The 13,858-nt window shown below is 34.5% G+C and overlaps 6 protein-coding genes across 6 annotated transcripts; 4 read left to right on the plus strand and 2 right to left on the minus strand.

Annotated features, from left to right (window-relative positions):
• Positions 1–9: 9 nt before the first annotated feature.
• NAEGRDRAFT_47646 (uncharacterized protein) lies at positions 10–348 on the minus strand (the record flags this gene model as incomplete). The annotated part of the gene is made up of 1 exon (XM_002679600.1): positions 10–348. One exon carries the CDS (start codon positions 346–348, stop codon positions 10–12), a length of 339 nt encoding a protein of 112 aa, XP_002679646.1.
• Positions 349–637: 289 nt separating this feature from the next.
• On the plus strand, positions 638–2,134 carry NAEGRDRAFT_65364 (uncharacterized protein; the record flags this gene model as incomplete). Its single annotated transcript, XM_002679489.1, has 2 exons — positions 638–837; positions 895–2,134. 2 exons carry the CDS (start codon positions 638–640, stop codon positions 2,132–2,134), a joined length of 1,440 nt encoding a protein of 479 aa, XP_002679535.1.
• Positions 2,135–2,203: 69 nt separating this feature from the next.
• NAEGRDRAFT_65365 (uncharacterized protein) lies at positions 2,204–3,427 on the minus strand (the record flags this gene model as incomplete). The annotated part of the gene is made up of 1 exon (XM_002679601.1): positions 2,204–3,427. One exon carries the CDS (start codon positions 3,425–3,427, stop codon positions 2,204–2,206), a length of 1,224 nt encoding a protein of 407 aa, XP_002679647.1.
• A 1,793-nt stretch (positions 3,428–5,220) lies between these two features.
• Positions 5,221–7,377, plus strand: NAEGRDRAFT_47649 (uncharacterized protein; the record flags this gene model as incomplete). Its single annotated transcript, XM_002679490.1, has 1 exon — positions 5,221–7,377. The coding sequence occupies one exon, from the start codon at positions 5,221–5,223 to the stop codon at positions 7,375–7,377; it is 2,157 nt and encodes a 718-aa protein (XP_002679536.1).
• A 787-nt stretch (positions 7,378–8,164) lies between these two features.
• Positions 8,165–10,750, plus strand: NAEGRDRAFT_47650 (uncharacterized protein; the record flags this gene model as incomplete). The annotated part of the gene is made up of 1 exon (XM_002679491.1): positions 8,165–10,750. One exon carries the CDS (start codon positions 8,165–8,167, stop codon positions 10,748–10,750), a length of 2,586 nt encoding a protein of 861 aa, XP_002679537.1.
• Positions 10,751–12,388: 1,638 nt separating this feature from the next.
• Positions 12,389–13,857, plus strand: NAEGRDRAFT_65368 (uncharacterized protein; the record flags this gene model as incomplete). The annotated part of the gene is made up of 2 exons (XM_002679492.1): positions 12,389–13,011; positions 13,170–13,857. The coding sequence occupies 2 exons, from the start codon at positions 12,389–12,391 to the stop codon at positions 13,855–13,857; spliced, it is 1,311 nt and encodes a 436-aa protein (XP_002679538.1).
• Between the last annotated feature and the right edge of the window lies 1 nt (position 13,858).

Raw genomic sequence — 13,858 nt, forward strand, 5'->3', positions numbered from 1 at the left:
GGTTGTTCATTACTTGTTTTGTTTCTTCTTTTTCTTTTCTTCCGATTCTTCTTCCTTCATAATTTCTTCCACAGCTTGTTGATGTTCTTTAAATTCTTTCAATATCCTTCTACATTCCTCCGATTTAGCTTCCTCCTTAAACGAAAAGAATATCTTTATCGAGTCTTCAGGCATATTCACAATATAATCACGTAGAAATTCTTCAAATCCGTTCGGATTTTCAATCTTCTTCATTTCAAAGTGTGCCAAAATTTTCTTTAACAGCATTCCCGTCAGCCCTTGATCCTCACCTTTGTGTCTTTCGGTTTGAATGGTCGAGTGGAGTTGTTGAGGTTTTATTGTCGACATTTTTTTTGAATTTTTGAAAAATTTTGTTAAAAATTTTGTTTTTTTCTTTAACATTAAAAAATATTTTAGATAAAAAGGAAAGAATTGAAAAGATGCTACTTTTAATTATGCAAAGAATATGACTCGCTATTTATTGGAGCAAAATGGGATTGTGGAAAATGGTTTTTTTTTATATTAAAATAAATTATTTTGTAATTTCTCTTTATTCGACTCATTTGGTAATTTTTGATGGTAATTATCGTAACGAAAAGTGATCGGACAGTTCGTTAGAAAATTCATCATGAAAAAAATGAAATTATTCATCATCTTGCCGTTTCTCTTGTTAATTATTCAACTTGTCACTGGTCAAAGTGTCATGACACAATGTTATAATGGTTCTGCAACACATTACACAGGAACTACTTTTATGTGTGGTTACGATCAAGTACCAACAGCACAATGGAGAAATACCATTCCTGTTTATAGAGGTTTCGCTCCGGACGAACCTTGGTAAGTTTCCACCACTTTCATCAGCATTTCGAATATAATTTTATCATCAATTATTAGGTTAAAGATGACAGATTTATTACTCAGAGCAAGTTGTGGTGAATGTTTCCAAGTAGTGGGACCATACGGAACAAATGCCATTCTAATGGTCATTGATTCATGTCCAACTTCGTCCAACACTGAATGGTGTAGTGGAAAAACTTCCATTAATGGAGATCATTCAAGTCATTTCGATTTACTTACAAATGGTAATAATGGAGCTTGGGAAGCTATTGCAAATGGATTTTCCAATACTTTTAATCCAATTTATAGAAAAGTCAGTTGTCCAATTTCTGTCAATCCTAGTACAAATCAAGCTTATCCATTGAGAGGATATATTGGAAAAGGTAGTAGTCAAAATTGGATGACCATCTTTTTCTTTGATTTTACAGTTGGAATGAAAGATACCATTACAATTACAGAAAGTGGTGGAACTGAGAGAAGTATTACAAAAACTTCTTACAATACTTTTGAAATTCAAGCAAGTAGTGGAGCATTTAAAATGCCAATGGTATTGAAAATTACAAGTATTTATGATGAAGTGGTCACTATGACGATTAGTTCAACACCTGCTGAGGGAACTATTGTGGATGCAAGTGCAAATTTCAAGATTTTAACCAAATTGTCAGGTTATTCATCTGGTTCCATGTGTATTTCATTACCCAATTTGGTAATTTATAGAGAAAAGTTGGATCCTTATCAAAATACTCTCAAACCAACTACTGGTTCAGATTGGAGACAAATGGCTTTGTGGAGTGGTACCACAAATTATGTTTCTACTGCAGTTACTGGTCTAAATTCACACAAAGCTGTTTGGGAAATTTCTTTAAGTGGTTATGGTGGAATTAATATTGGAAGAGATGTCAAATTATTGAAATCTTATTTTAAATCCATCAATATGTCCATAAGAGCCTCTAGTTCTATTGCTGCCTCGAGTATTTATTGGGTCATCAATGGAGACGAAACGAATCCAATGAAATTACCAGCACTTTCCACTTCATGGACACAAGTAAGCATGCTCATTGCCAATAATTCTGCAATTCCATCTGAAATTACAATGGTAGGATTCAAGAATGCATTGAATAGTCAATTTACAATTTATGTAGATACTATGGATTTGATTTTACAAGATGGAATTAATGCCTCATCCATTATGGCTGCATCGTCAAATTATAAGGTTTCTGAAGGTGCTAATTGGCAAACAAGTGGATTGTTAATTGTTACCTTGATCATTTGTTTAATTTCAACTATTTTCAATTAAATCAAATATCAACATTACAATGAAAATAAAACATTTTATCGAGTTAAAAATACAAATAAGTCAATCATGTTATTGACTTGCTGGATCCAATAAGAGTTCATTAAGTGATTTTCTAATTGATCTACCTGGTGGTGCTTTTCCATGGCCAACTCTTCCCATAAATACAGTGTTCTTGCCTTTACCTTCTACCATCTCATTCAAAGTCTTTTCGATTGACTTGGCTAGCTCTCTACTTTCTTCCTTCTCGGAAAACTCAACTCCATTTCTCACATAATTTGAAAATATCACAGGAGTAGCTTCTGGTTGAAATTGCAATCCCAATTTCGTTGAAGTCAACCAAAGTCTTTGTAAAGCTCTTCCAACCTTAATAAAATCATTAATGTCCTTTGCCTCCTTCTCTGCAACCAACATGAAATGGCCTCCACAGAAGAATCCAGGCAATAAATCCATCTGCAATCTTGGCAATAAAGTTCCACCCATGAATCTATTCAGAAAATCAACTCTCTTCCAACCTCCGTCCAATGCCCATTTCATAAAGAATAAACCAAGTGGATCCAAACCAACTGCTGGAGATGGAATTCTATCTTTACTCTGGTTGACTCCAAATTCAATGATGGTGCTATGGGTTGCATAAGCTTCTGGAGTGATGAGTCTTAACTTTCCATTCTTTTGGAGAAAGAGAGCAGTTTTGAAACGATCCATTGGTGACTCTTTCCAAAGCAAGGAAAAACCTAAAGAAGCAACACTTTGAGAAAATTCCTGCTTTTCTTGAGGAGTGAGTGCCTTGGTTGAAAATGGTCTTCTATTGACACATCGTTTTTCAATGAATTCTGACAAGTCATCCTTTCTAATATTTTCATTCGAATCTCTAATTGAAACTTGAACGATTACTCTACTGTCATCCTTCTCATGTACTCGGGGTTCAGAAAACTCAACACTCAATCCCATTTCCCCACAACTCAACTCGATATTCTCCAATAAAGCTCCCAAAGCAATACAACTTGCACTTCCACGTAAATCGTAAACACAATGAGAACGAGTATCGAAATTGTGGATCGTGAATTGAGTGGAAGAGTTGGAAAGTTGTGAAGGGATTTCGAAACGCCAAGGTTGAACGTTATCACCTGAAGGAGCCCATTTTGATCTTTCTAATACTTTCTCAATGATTAGTTTGGAATCGAGTGAAGGTTTGGAATCAAGGAGAGGAGAAAGAGTGTGAAAAGATCTTGCAGCTGTGATGGAAGAGAAGAGTGCAAGAGTTTGTTTGTTCACAAGTTTAGAACTTTTTAACATTTTTTTTCTGTTGGAAAGTCCACAAATGATCAAAAATCATCAAGTAGTAACACTGATTCAGTGTAATGGAAAGATGAGCTTCCAGTTGCGCATTAAGCGACTTGATGAGTTTAACCTGTCAACAAAAGATTCTAATCAACTGAATTTACAAACAGCTTTACAATTTCTTTACAATTCTTTAATTTCTCTCACACAAAGATAAAGATTTTTTCCAATTATTTAAAAAAAATGGAAAATTTTAAATTGACTAAAATGTCAAGATGCTGATGATTTTGTTTAACATAGAATTATTCAAAAGAAATATTTTATTGTTCATCAGTAACATCAGTAGTCATCCCGATGATTTCAATGGTTTATTATTTTCTTCATCCATCAAACACAAAATAATTAATTGCTCATGATGGCATTCATTAATATTATACAAGGCTCATCTTTCCTTTTAGGAACTAGTTATATTGATGGAATGTTGTCCAGAAAAACATGCAGGTTCCACCATGACTCATCAAATTTTGGCAATCTTTCTTTCATTCCTGGTGGTGGAATACATTCAGAGAGAATCTTCATTTGTTGGGGGAATTTTCAACATCGGATTGGATGAGTATTGGACAGAAGGAAGATTCATTTTGGTTGTTCTTGTTGTTGTTAGGACCAAAGATGAAGCCATTCTTGTTGAAGGGGTTTGGAACTACTACTAGGGTAGATGTGAGATATTCAGTGTCAATCATATCTTGCTCTTCAGAGGACAGATATGCTATGGATTTACGAATACTTTTAATTACTTTCTGATAATTATCGTCATAATCAAATCATCTCCTAAATCCATCAATTTATCCAACGATTTCATTACACTTTAATTTACTCAAATATTCCAACATTTCCATTGTGGAATCATGATTCTTTCGCACACTCACTAACCACTGCATGCTGTTGTGCTTTTTGTGATTATTGTTGGCAGATTTAATATCAATGTTCACCACAATAGACAGTGGTTATTAATAGAGATTTGCTTTGGATAGAAAAATGGTTGCATTTCCATTCTCATCGCTTTCTATTGCAATTCCAAGAAACATTTATACAATGCTCGATTTTATTCTAATCAAAGCTTTGAGTGGTTCACTAAATGACTTATGGTCTTTTAACAAATTATGGAACATCTATTGCCAAAACTAAAACCCTCCAAGAGATACGGTTGATTATATTTCCATTCCCATCATCTCGACCTATTAATAATAATAAGAATTTGGAAAATCCTAATATCAATTGTATCAGAAACTTCAGGCCCTATCATATCGTACGATATGCATTAAGAATTGACTGTACATCATTTGCTATCAAGTTTCAGTTTGATTGAGAGATGACAATTGTCACGAACCATTAACATCGCAACTTCATTCCTAATAAGAATATCAAGCTCCCGCTCATGATTGTCTTGAGTTACTGAACGCATTTCAAACATACAAAAAAACATCAGCACAATAGATGACAAAAGTATCACCACTTCTAGATGAACAACAAAAAGATGCTGCCAATAAGAATCAGCAACACTCTGATATTAGTCAAGCTCTGAAACTCTTCTCTATCAAGACATGCTTGATATTCATGACAAGTATGCTTATTTTAATGAGGTTTGTACCCTATTCTTTATTGGTGTTAATCAATGATTTTGTAACCGACACAGTGTTGTAATTTTATCATCCATTTGGATTAGTTGCTTCAGTCCAACAGTTTCAGTCATCTCTTCCCAAGTAAGAGATGCAGAGTTCAATCGTATTGTATCCCACATTAAGCAAACCATGAATGAAGTGACCATGGTTTTAGAAACAGCCAAAGTTCAGATCGACAATCAAAGACCATTTCATTTGGATTCAACGTTGGAGCAATTGACTTATTCTTTGTACAGATCAGAAATATTGACCTTCCATCCTGATCTCATTCTAGCTATTTATATTGGCGAACCATTTGGATGGGAAGGTGGAATGCTACTCATTGGAAAAGATCACATGTATTTTGATTTAATTCGTGGTGTTGGTATTAGTTTGTATCCATGTAAAGACATTCAACTTGATTCATGTCAAAGAAACAATACTCCTTCAACCACATTTGCTTATTCTTCCAACGTTGTTTCGTATACTGCTTTGAAACGTCCTGGTGGTCCAGTATTTACTTTGAGTTATGCTGACAAGACCTTGCCATCAATTACATTCTTGACACTCATTACAAGTTATCCAAATCCAGCTGGATCAACAAATAATACCTATCCTTACTCATTCCACCTTGGTTATGATATGAGTGTTGGTTCAGTTTCAAAGTATTTGACAAATTTTACATCAGCAATTTCAGGATCTAAGGCTTTTACAATTGAAATTGAAACTGGATATATTATCAGTTCTGATGTAGCAGATGCACGTGTTGCTGAATGGGATGCTAATGGAAAGGAATCTAGAAAGACTGCTCTGAATTTTGAAGATCCAGAAACTGTTGAAATTGGAAAGATGGTCTATAATGCCTTTCCTGATTTTACTAAGATTCCATGCAACAGTGGAGCTGTTATTTCCGGATCAATGAGATATGTCTCTGTCTATAGATATTGTACAGATACAAAGATCGATTGGTTGATTGTCTTTTCTGTACCTCAATGGAATTATATTGGAACAATGATAATTGCTATTGTAATTGCTATTGGAAGTGGAGTTATCATTACATTGGTCTCAATTTTGATTGCAGTCTTGATGTCAGTAAGAATTGTGAAACCATTCCAAAACTTGATAACTGCATTCGAAATGGTTGCCAACATGAAATTGGATGGTTTTTCAATTTCCAAGACTAGTTTTAAGGAAGTGAGAGTTTTACAATATCACTTTATGAAAATGGTTTCCTCCATTGAAAAGTACAGAAGTTTCATTCCAGCTCACTTACTTTCAGAAATGGACGATGCAGAAGCTGCTGAAATTGAACATGATGATGCCACTAGTATGTCAAGTGTATCAATGGCTGCTAGGTCTTTGCATCATGGACTTTCTGATAAATCAGTAAGAAACAGTATGAAGAAGGCTGCTGCCAGTCATGCCTCAATGGAAAAAGGCCACGTAAGAAATAGATTTGCACTCTATTTGGAAAAGAGAAAGGTTAGTGTTGCCTCTCTTAGAATAGAAGGATTGGGTAATTGGATTAGCCACTTACATCACCAAGATGTTGTCAATTTGTTGAGTGATGTTTTCGAACAAATTACAATTGTAAATAAGACATCTGGAGGTCAAACAGGTCCATTCGAGAATGCAACTATTTTAATTTACTTTAATGCAGCTAAGGATCAAGCAGATTATATTGAGAAAGCCATTTCAACAACTGCCAATCTCAATACTAAATTGGAGCAAATCAGAGAAAAAAAGTGGAAAGGAATGGAAACATTCAGACATAATAATCATATATTGAATCAACTCAAATTCAGATTAGCTTCATCGATCCAAGAAACAACTTGTGGTAATGTTGGTACCAAAGATGCAAAATCATTTACAGTACTCGGAAGTGTCAATTATAACTTGGAATCACTCTTGGAATGTGCCAGAGAATTGAACGTAAATGTTGTAATTTCAGAACCATTGAAAATAACTTGTAATTCCTACCATACCAGAATGATAGACTCGCGTAGCATTTGTGCAGATGAGGTTGTTGGAAAACCATGTGCAGATGAAGATTTACATTTTAATAAGGTCAACATATATGAAATTGGTGAACCAACCTCCATTGATAGTGATGAATGGATGTATGAATTACAGCAACAAGAAAAGAAGGACAAGTGGAAGAAGTATAACGAAGCAACCAAAATGTATTTGGAAAATTGCTTCCCCGAGGCAACAATGTTGTTCAAGGAATATCTAGAGAAGAATCCAAACGATTTACCTGCAATGAATTTTATTGCAAAATGTTGTGAAATGGTAACTGAAATGTAATCAAAATGAAAACCTAATTCGAGTCAACACTTGCTCAATTTTATTAATGGTTGTGTTAAACCTTATTAGTGTCTCATAACAGTTACCCAACAAACTATTTTAGAGAATTAGCCAGATTAAGGGCTCATATATTTTCATCGTCATAACTAACCAAATTCAGAATTAATACCTTCCTTACAAATTCGTTTCCTTAAATATTTGATTCAAATGCAACCTTCAAATAGAAGATGCATTTCTCCCTGTATTTATATAATATAACAAGAGTGCTGTAGTAATTGTGTGAGATACATCTTGGTCGGCCAGATGACTCTAATACCACACATAAGCTTCATAATGCCCTTTGGATTTAATAGCAGTAGAGTTGCTGCTCTTCTTAGGTTCCTCTGTTTGTGTGGGCAATGAAAACAGTTGTTCTTTAAATTCACCTTATTAGGTGAGTGCGCATCAACTTCCAAGAAAACGTTGTGTGTAAACCAGGCCTTAAGATAGTGAGAGTGTTTGTTTGTTGTTCGCTGCAGAGGAGGAAGGAATGCATGACTACTGTAATATTGCTCACTTCACACAACAAATGGTTATAACCTCCACCATATTTAAACATTTAAAAAACCGAAGACAAAGTGCTGCAGAACACTCCACAACTGGGCGTGTATCTACATTGTTTACAGTTTGATTACCATCATCCACTAAGAAATTAAAACTAAGCTCTTGAAGCATCCACTAAGGAATATATATTTAGAATATTAAGGATTTTCATCATCATCACAATTATATATATCTAAATAACAAAATGACAAGAATAACACCCATGTTCGGCATTGACTCCTCTCACAATGCAGGAATCTCCTTCACCAACAACAAGTATAAAGCAAATAACATCACCCCCGCCTCTAAGGAGGACAACAACAGTAATCTATCTAGTAATGAAGGAGAAGAAGCAGTGAATTTACAAGAAGAGAGACGATACCTATGTGGATCTATCAAGTTTTTGTTAATATTTCTCATTTCATTACTTCTTCTCATTTCAGTGTTCTTTTTATCAATTATTTGGATTAGTTGCTTTAGTTCGGCAGTTGTGGATTTAAGCTCTCGCATGAGAGCTCAGGAATTTGATAAAATCATACAATTTACCAAGAAAACAGTTAATGATGTGCTGTTAGTGACAGAATCTGTCAAATCTCAACTATATTATGATTTTGATTTTAGTAACATGATTGAACATCACTTACATCGAGCTATGAAAGTTGCTCAAGCTAATTTACCCAATGTAACACAAGGAGTCTATGTTGGTGATCCATTTGGTGGATATTTTGGTTTTGCACATTTGAGTGGTGAAATAACCTATTTCAATTTAACACCAAATTGTAATCAAGTTTACTTTGTTTGTAAAAATTTTGATACGAGTGAAAATTGTGATAGAGGAACAGAACCAGAATTTGTATTTCCTCCGTACACATCGAATTATGTAGCAGAGATGGCTTCGACGAATCCTGGCAATCCAGTTTTCACACTTTCCTATGTGGATCCATCACTTCCTTCTTTTGTATTCATGACAATGGTTTCGTCCATCAAGACTGGACAGCAGCCAATCAAGCCAGGAGCTTCATTTTCCTATTATTTTGCCTACGATATGACTGTCATGTCAGTTTCCACATTTTTGGTGGACATTACAACTTCAATACATGGGAGTTCTTCTTTTATTATTGAAACACAGTCGGAATTTGTGATTGCAAGTGATCATCCTGAAGTGAGTGTGGCCATAGTGGATAAGGATGGAAATGTTGAAAGAAAAACAACTGCCACTTTTGGAGGACAAGTTACCAAAATTGGAAAAATAGTTTATGATACTTTTGAAAAATTAACTTCAATTCCTTGCAATGAAGAACGAGTTTTATCATTGACAGAATCAGTAGTATCAATTAAGAGATTTTGTTCAAAGGAAGGAATTGATTGGATTATCATATTAAGCGTTCCTCAATGGAATTATTTAGGATCGATGATTATTGCTATTGTTTCGGCAGTTGTTGGTTCCATACTCATAGTTTCTGTCGGTATTGTTGTGGCCATTATATTTTCACTCAAAATTGTGAGACCATTTGTTAATTTAATTAGTGCTTTCGAATGGGTTTCTCTAATGAAATTGGAAAATATCAATTTGTACAAGTCGTCATTTTCTGAAGTGAAAAGTTTACAGTTTCATTTCAAGGAAATGATTGAAAGGATTAAGTTGTACAGAAAATTTATTCCTCCTCATCTATTAGTTCAATTGGATGCTAATAATGTAAATCAACAAGAGGAAACATTTAAGAAAACTTCAAATACAGCTGAAACAAGTTTGAATGTAACTTCATCTTCGAAAAACAACAAATCCTACTCACAAAAAGAATCTAACCACGATGATCCTCAATCATCTGGTGATTTGAGGAGTAAGAATTCGAGTGGAGCAAATTCTGGACCAAATGCCAACATGTTTAGTTTATATTTGGATAAGAGACAAGTCACCTTATTGAATATTTATTTGGAAGGATTAAATGAGTGGTTTGTTGTGATAAATCCAACTGAAATAGTCACTATATTGAGTGAAATATATGATGTAATTGTCAAGCTGGTGAGATTGACAGGTCAAGTTGGGCAAATTGAAGACGAAACCATTCCAATACATTTAAACGCAACAAGTGATCAATCTCAACATGAATTGAAAGGTATTCAATTGTGTCACTCACTACTCTCCAAGCTTAATGCTTATAAGGAATCAAAATTGATGAATCATGCAATTGTTTCAAAATACGATGAGGAAGTTTTCGAAAATTTCAAGTTTCGTATTGTTGCCAATAGCCAGAGTGCATATTGTGGAAATTTGGGAACCAAACAAGCCATGTCCTTCTCCATAATTGGTAGTTCACAACACAACCTCAAAATCATGACCATCCTCGCCAAAGAGCTTGATATTCCAATTTTAATCACCGAAGATTTATATGAAAAGGTGGAAAACAAATTCCAAGTAAGATATGTGGATACTGTCCAATTGGTCAATGATCAGCATTTCTCTAATCCATATTTCACTACCCACACTCGATCTAGACTCTACGATTCAATGAAAGTATTCGAATTGGGTGAAATTAACACAGTTTCCCAAGATGAATGGATGTATGAATTAGATGCAAAGGAAAAGAAGAAGAATAGATGGAAAAAGTATAACGATGCTTGTTTCTTTTTCTTTGCCAGTAGATATGCAGAGGCCAGCAACATGTTGGAGGAATATTTGGATGAACTGATATCACCAACTGGAAAGCAAGATATTGTTGCTTTGAAATTACTTGATAAGTGTAAGGATAGAGCTGCAGATTGTGTGGAAAGTTTTGAAAATTTCAAATGAATATAGGTTAATACTGATCATGATAAAAACAATTTGTACATTTAATAACATAATAAACATTATGAATTGTTGTTTTATTGTTGTTTGATTTGTAATTATTCTATGAATCAACTCTGGTAGCATGAAATATCGGAACTTGGTAAATTGACAACATGACGAAAATCTGATAATAAATATGATGTTTATTATCTATTTAAATAGTAGTACTAAAAGACATGATTCAAGTTGGTGAAGTACATGTTGAGTTATGGTCCATGTACTTTTTCAAAATTCACATGTACCTATCCCTATCATAACTTGACCAAAATTGTAAGAGAAAGTTCTCTTACCTACTATTGACCATTCCGAACAATACTACATTGACAGTTTTCCAACTTGTCCAGTAGATCCAGCAGTGATGATGAATTTAGTGAAAATTTTGACATTTCACCAAAATTACATTACTAAAAATTAATTTCCACAAATACTATTATTATATTGATGGAAAACAATAATGATGTTGGTGAATGATCCGATGATGGAACATAATCCACCAATAAAAATTACTATTATTAATACTATATAGATCATGTTGAGATGATGATGTGAAAGTTTGGTGGTTTTATGATGTAAAACCACTCCAAAAATCATCATGTCCTCCTTGAGTAGAAGAATGTTGAATATTTTTTTTATGATGGGTTCAAAAATATTGGCAACAAACAGTCCATCGACTCGGTTGATTCTTGGAGTAGTTTCACCACAGCATCTCTATATCACTGCTCTGGCAGAAATGGAAGAAGATTTGAATACAGACTCATCACAAGGGATAGGAAGGATTATATTAATATTAAATTGAAATTCAGATTATTGGAATATTTTTGTACCGTGCATAGATGAATCAAGTATTTGTAAATTGATGAATATTGTTTTCTCTCCCTATCTGAATCTATCATCATTTAAATAATAGTAATTGTTGAAATTTAATCCTTCATCATGATTTGGAAATAATTTTATTATATCATCATCGTAACAACTACCAACCATCATTGTTATTTATCATCATTATAATAGTAATATTTGTGGAAATAAATCTGATAGTAATATTTTAATTCAAATATTTTCACTAAAATCATCATCACTGCCAGATTTATATGATAATTTGGAAAACTTTCAATCTAGTATTGTTCTGCATCAACTACCTGTTTATTGCAAAAAGTGAAGTAACTTTGCCAAAATCAAGATATAGATGCTATTTTGTAGTTTGGGCAAAATACTTCTCAATACGGATCACGGAATGTCAAGAGCTCATTCTTACAACACGATAATTCATTATAACTGCATGTTTGTTATTAAGATCCTTCCACCACCACGATTATTAATATTACAACTGTGATGGTAATTGTTCCGATGATGCTTTACCAACATGAATTTTTCCTAAGAGAGGTGCAAGAAAGGCCTCTCAACAAGCGCATTTTACGTTCCCAGAGACAAAGCCAACGGAACCCTAGTGAGTAACATGATGATTCATTACTGGATGTGTGCTATTAAGCTATCACTGTAAATCGATTATTACCACCACGATTATTTCTATGAAGCTTCAAAATCCTATTTTTTGCTTCCACTAGTGTTTGTTTCGCTTGCCAACCAAAACCTTAAAAAATGTTAACACGTTATTGCAACACCAGTAGCTATTCAACATGGTTAGTATTAGGGATGCTTGTTGCCTTTCTAATCGTCTTGCAACATTGTTCATCCAATGTTGATGGAGCAGCAACTTCAAATGGTACACTAAGGGAATGGCTCACCTCTTTGCAAAATGAAGCAGCTTCATTAGAACGCTCAGCTTTACAATTGGAAATGGCGATTGCTTTGTTGACTAAGGCAAATTCAACAAGTACATCCCTTAGAGCTTCTCAACTTGCAAAGATTAGAAAGTCTATTGCCTTACTTGCAAGTGAAATTCAAATCATCAACGAAACATGCTCTACATACACTGGTCAAAACTGTGATAATGCCGTCTGTAATTCAAAGTGTTTGAGCTGTTTTTCTAATAATAATTGTATCCAGTGTACTGGAAATTGGGATGGAAAAGAATGCTCAATTTGTAAAACTGGATGGGGTGGCTCTGATTGCAACACTCCAGTATGTGATTCTAAATGTAGTATGTGCTCATCGCCAGGAGTTTGTTCTGCTTGCTATGGTAACTGGAATGGTGTTACTTGTTCAACATGTAATTTAGGATGGACTGGTGTTGATTGTAATACACCAATTTGTGAAGTCAAGTGTAAGAACTGCTCTGCACCAGGTCAATGTTTAACATGTTCAGGTAATGGAATGGAAATGATTGTTCAACTTGCAAATCAGGATGGACTGGTATTGATTGTAACACACCTATTTGCGATTCAAAATGTGTGAATTGTACTTTACCTGGTCAATGTAGTACATGTATTGGTAATTGGAATGGAACATCTTGTTCAACATGCAGAATTGGCTGGAATGGAACTAATTGTACCACACCAGTATGTGATTCTAAATGTGCTAATTGTACATCACCAGGAGTTTGTTCTGTTTGCTCTGGAAACTGGAATGGAACAACTTGCTCTACTTGTAAGACTGGTTGGACAGGTTCTGATTGTAATACACCAATTTGTGACGCCAAATGTACAACATGTGCCTCACCAGGTGTTTGTTTTGTATGTTCAGGAAACTGGAATGGAGCTACTTGTTCAACATGTAAAACTGGTTGGTCAGGTACCAGTTGTGCAACACCAATTTGTGATGCCAAATGTACAACTTGTGCCTCACCAGGTGTTTGTTCTGTATGTTCTGGTAATTATGATGGTGCAACATGTTCCACTTGTAAATCAGGATGGGGTGGCTCAACATGTTCAGTCTCGACAACATATACCATTTATGCTGGTGCTGACAATTCGTACACTCTCTACCATAATGGTGTTGCTATTCTGTCAGGAAGCACTTGGAGTTCTCCTCAAACAACTACAAGAGTATTGAATAGTGGTGATATTTTGATATCTAAAGGTTATGATTCTGATGGAATGGGAGGACTCGTGGTTGAAGTTTACAACTCAAACAATGATTATTCAACTGGTAGAGTTACATGGTATTGAC

Source organism: Naegleria gruberi (genome assembly GCF_000004985.1).
Source record: "Naegleria gruberi genomic scaffold NAEGRscaffold_13, whole genome shotgun sequence".
NCBI classification, from domain to species: domain Eukaryota; phylum Heterolobosea; class Eutetramitea; order Acrasida; family Naegleriidae; genus Naegleria; species Naegleria gruberi.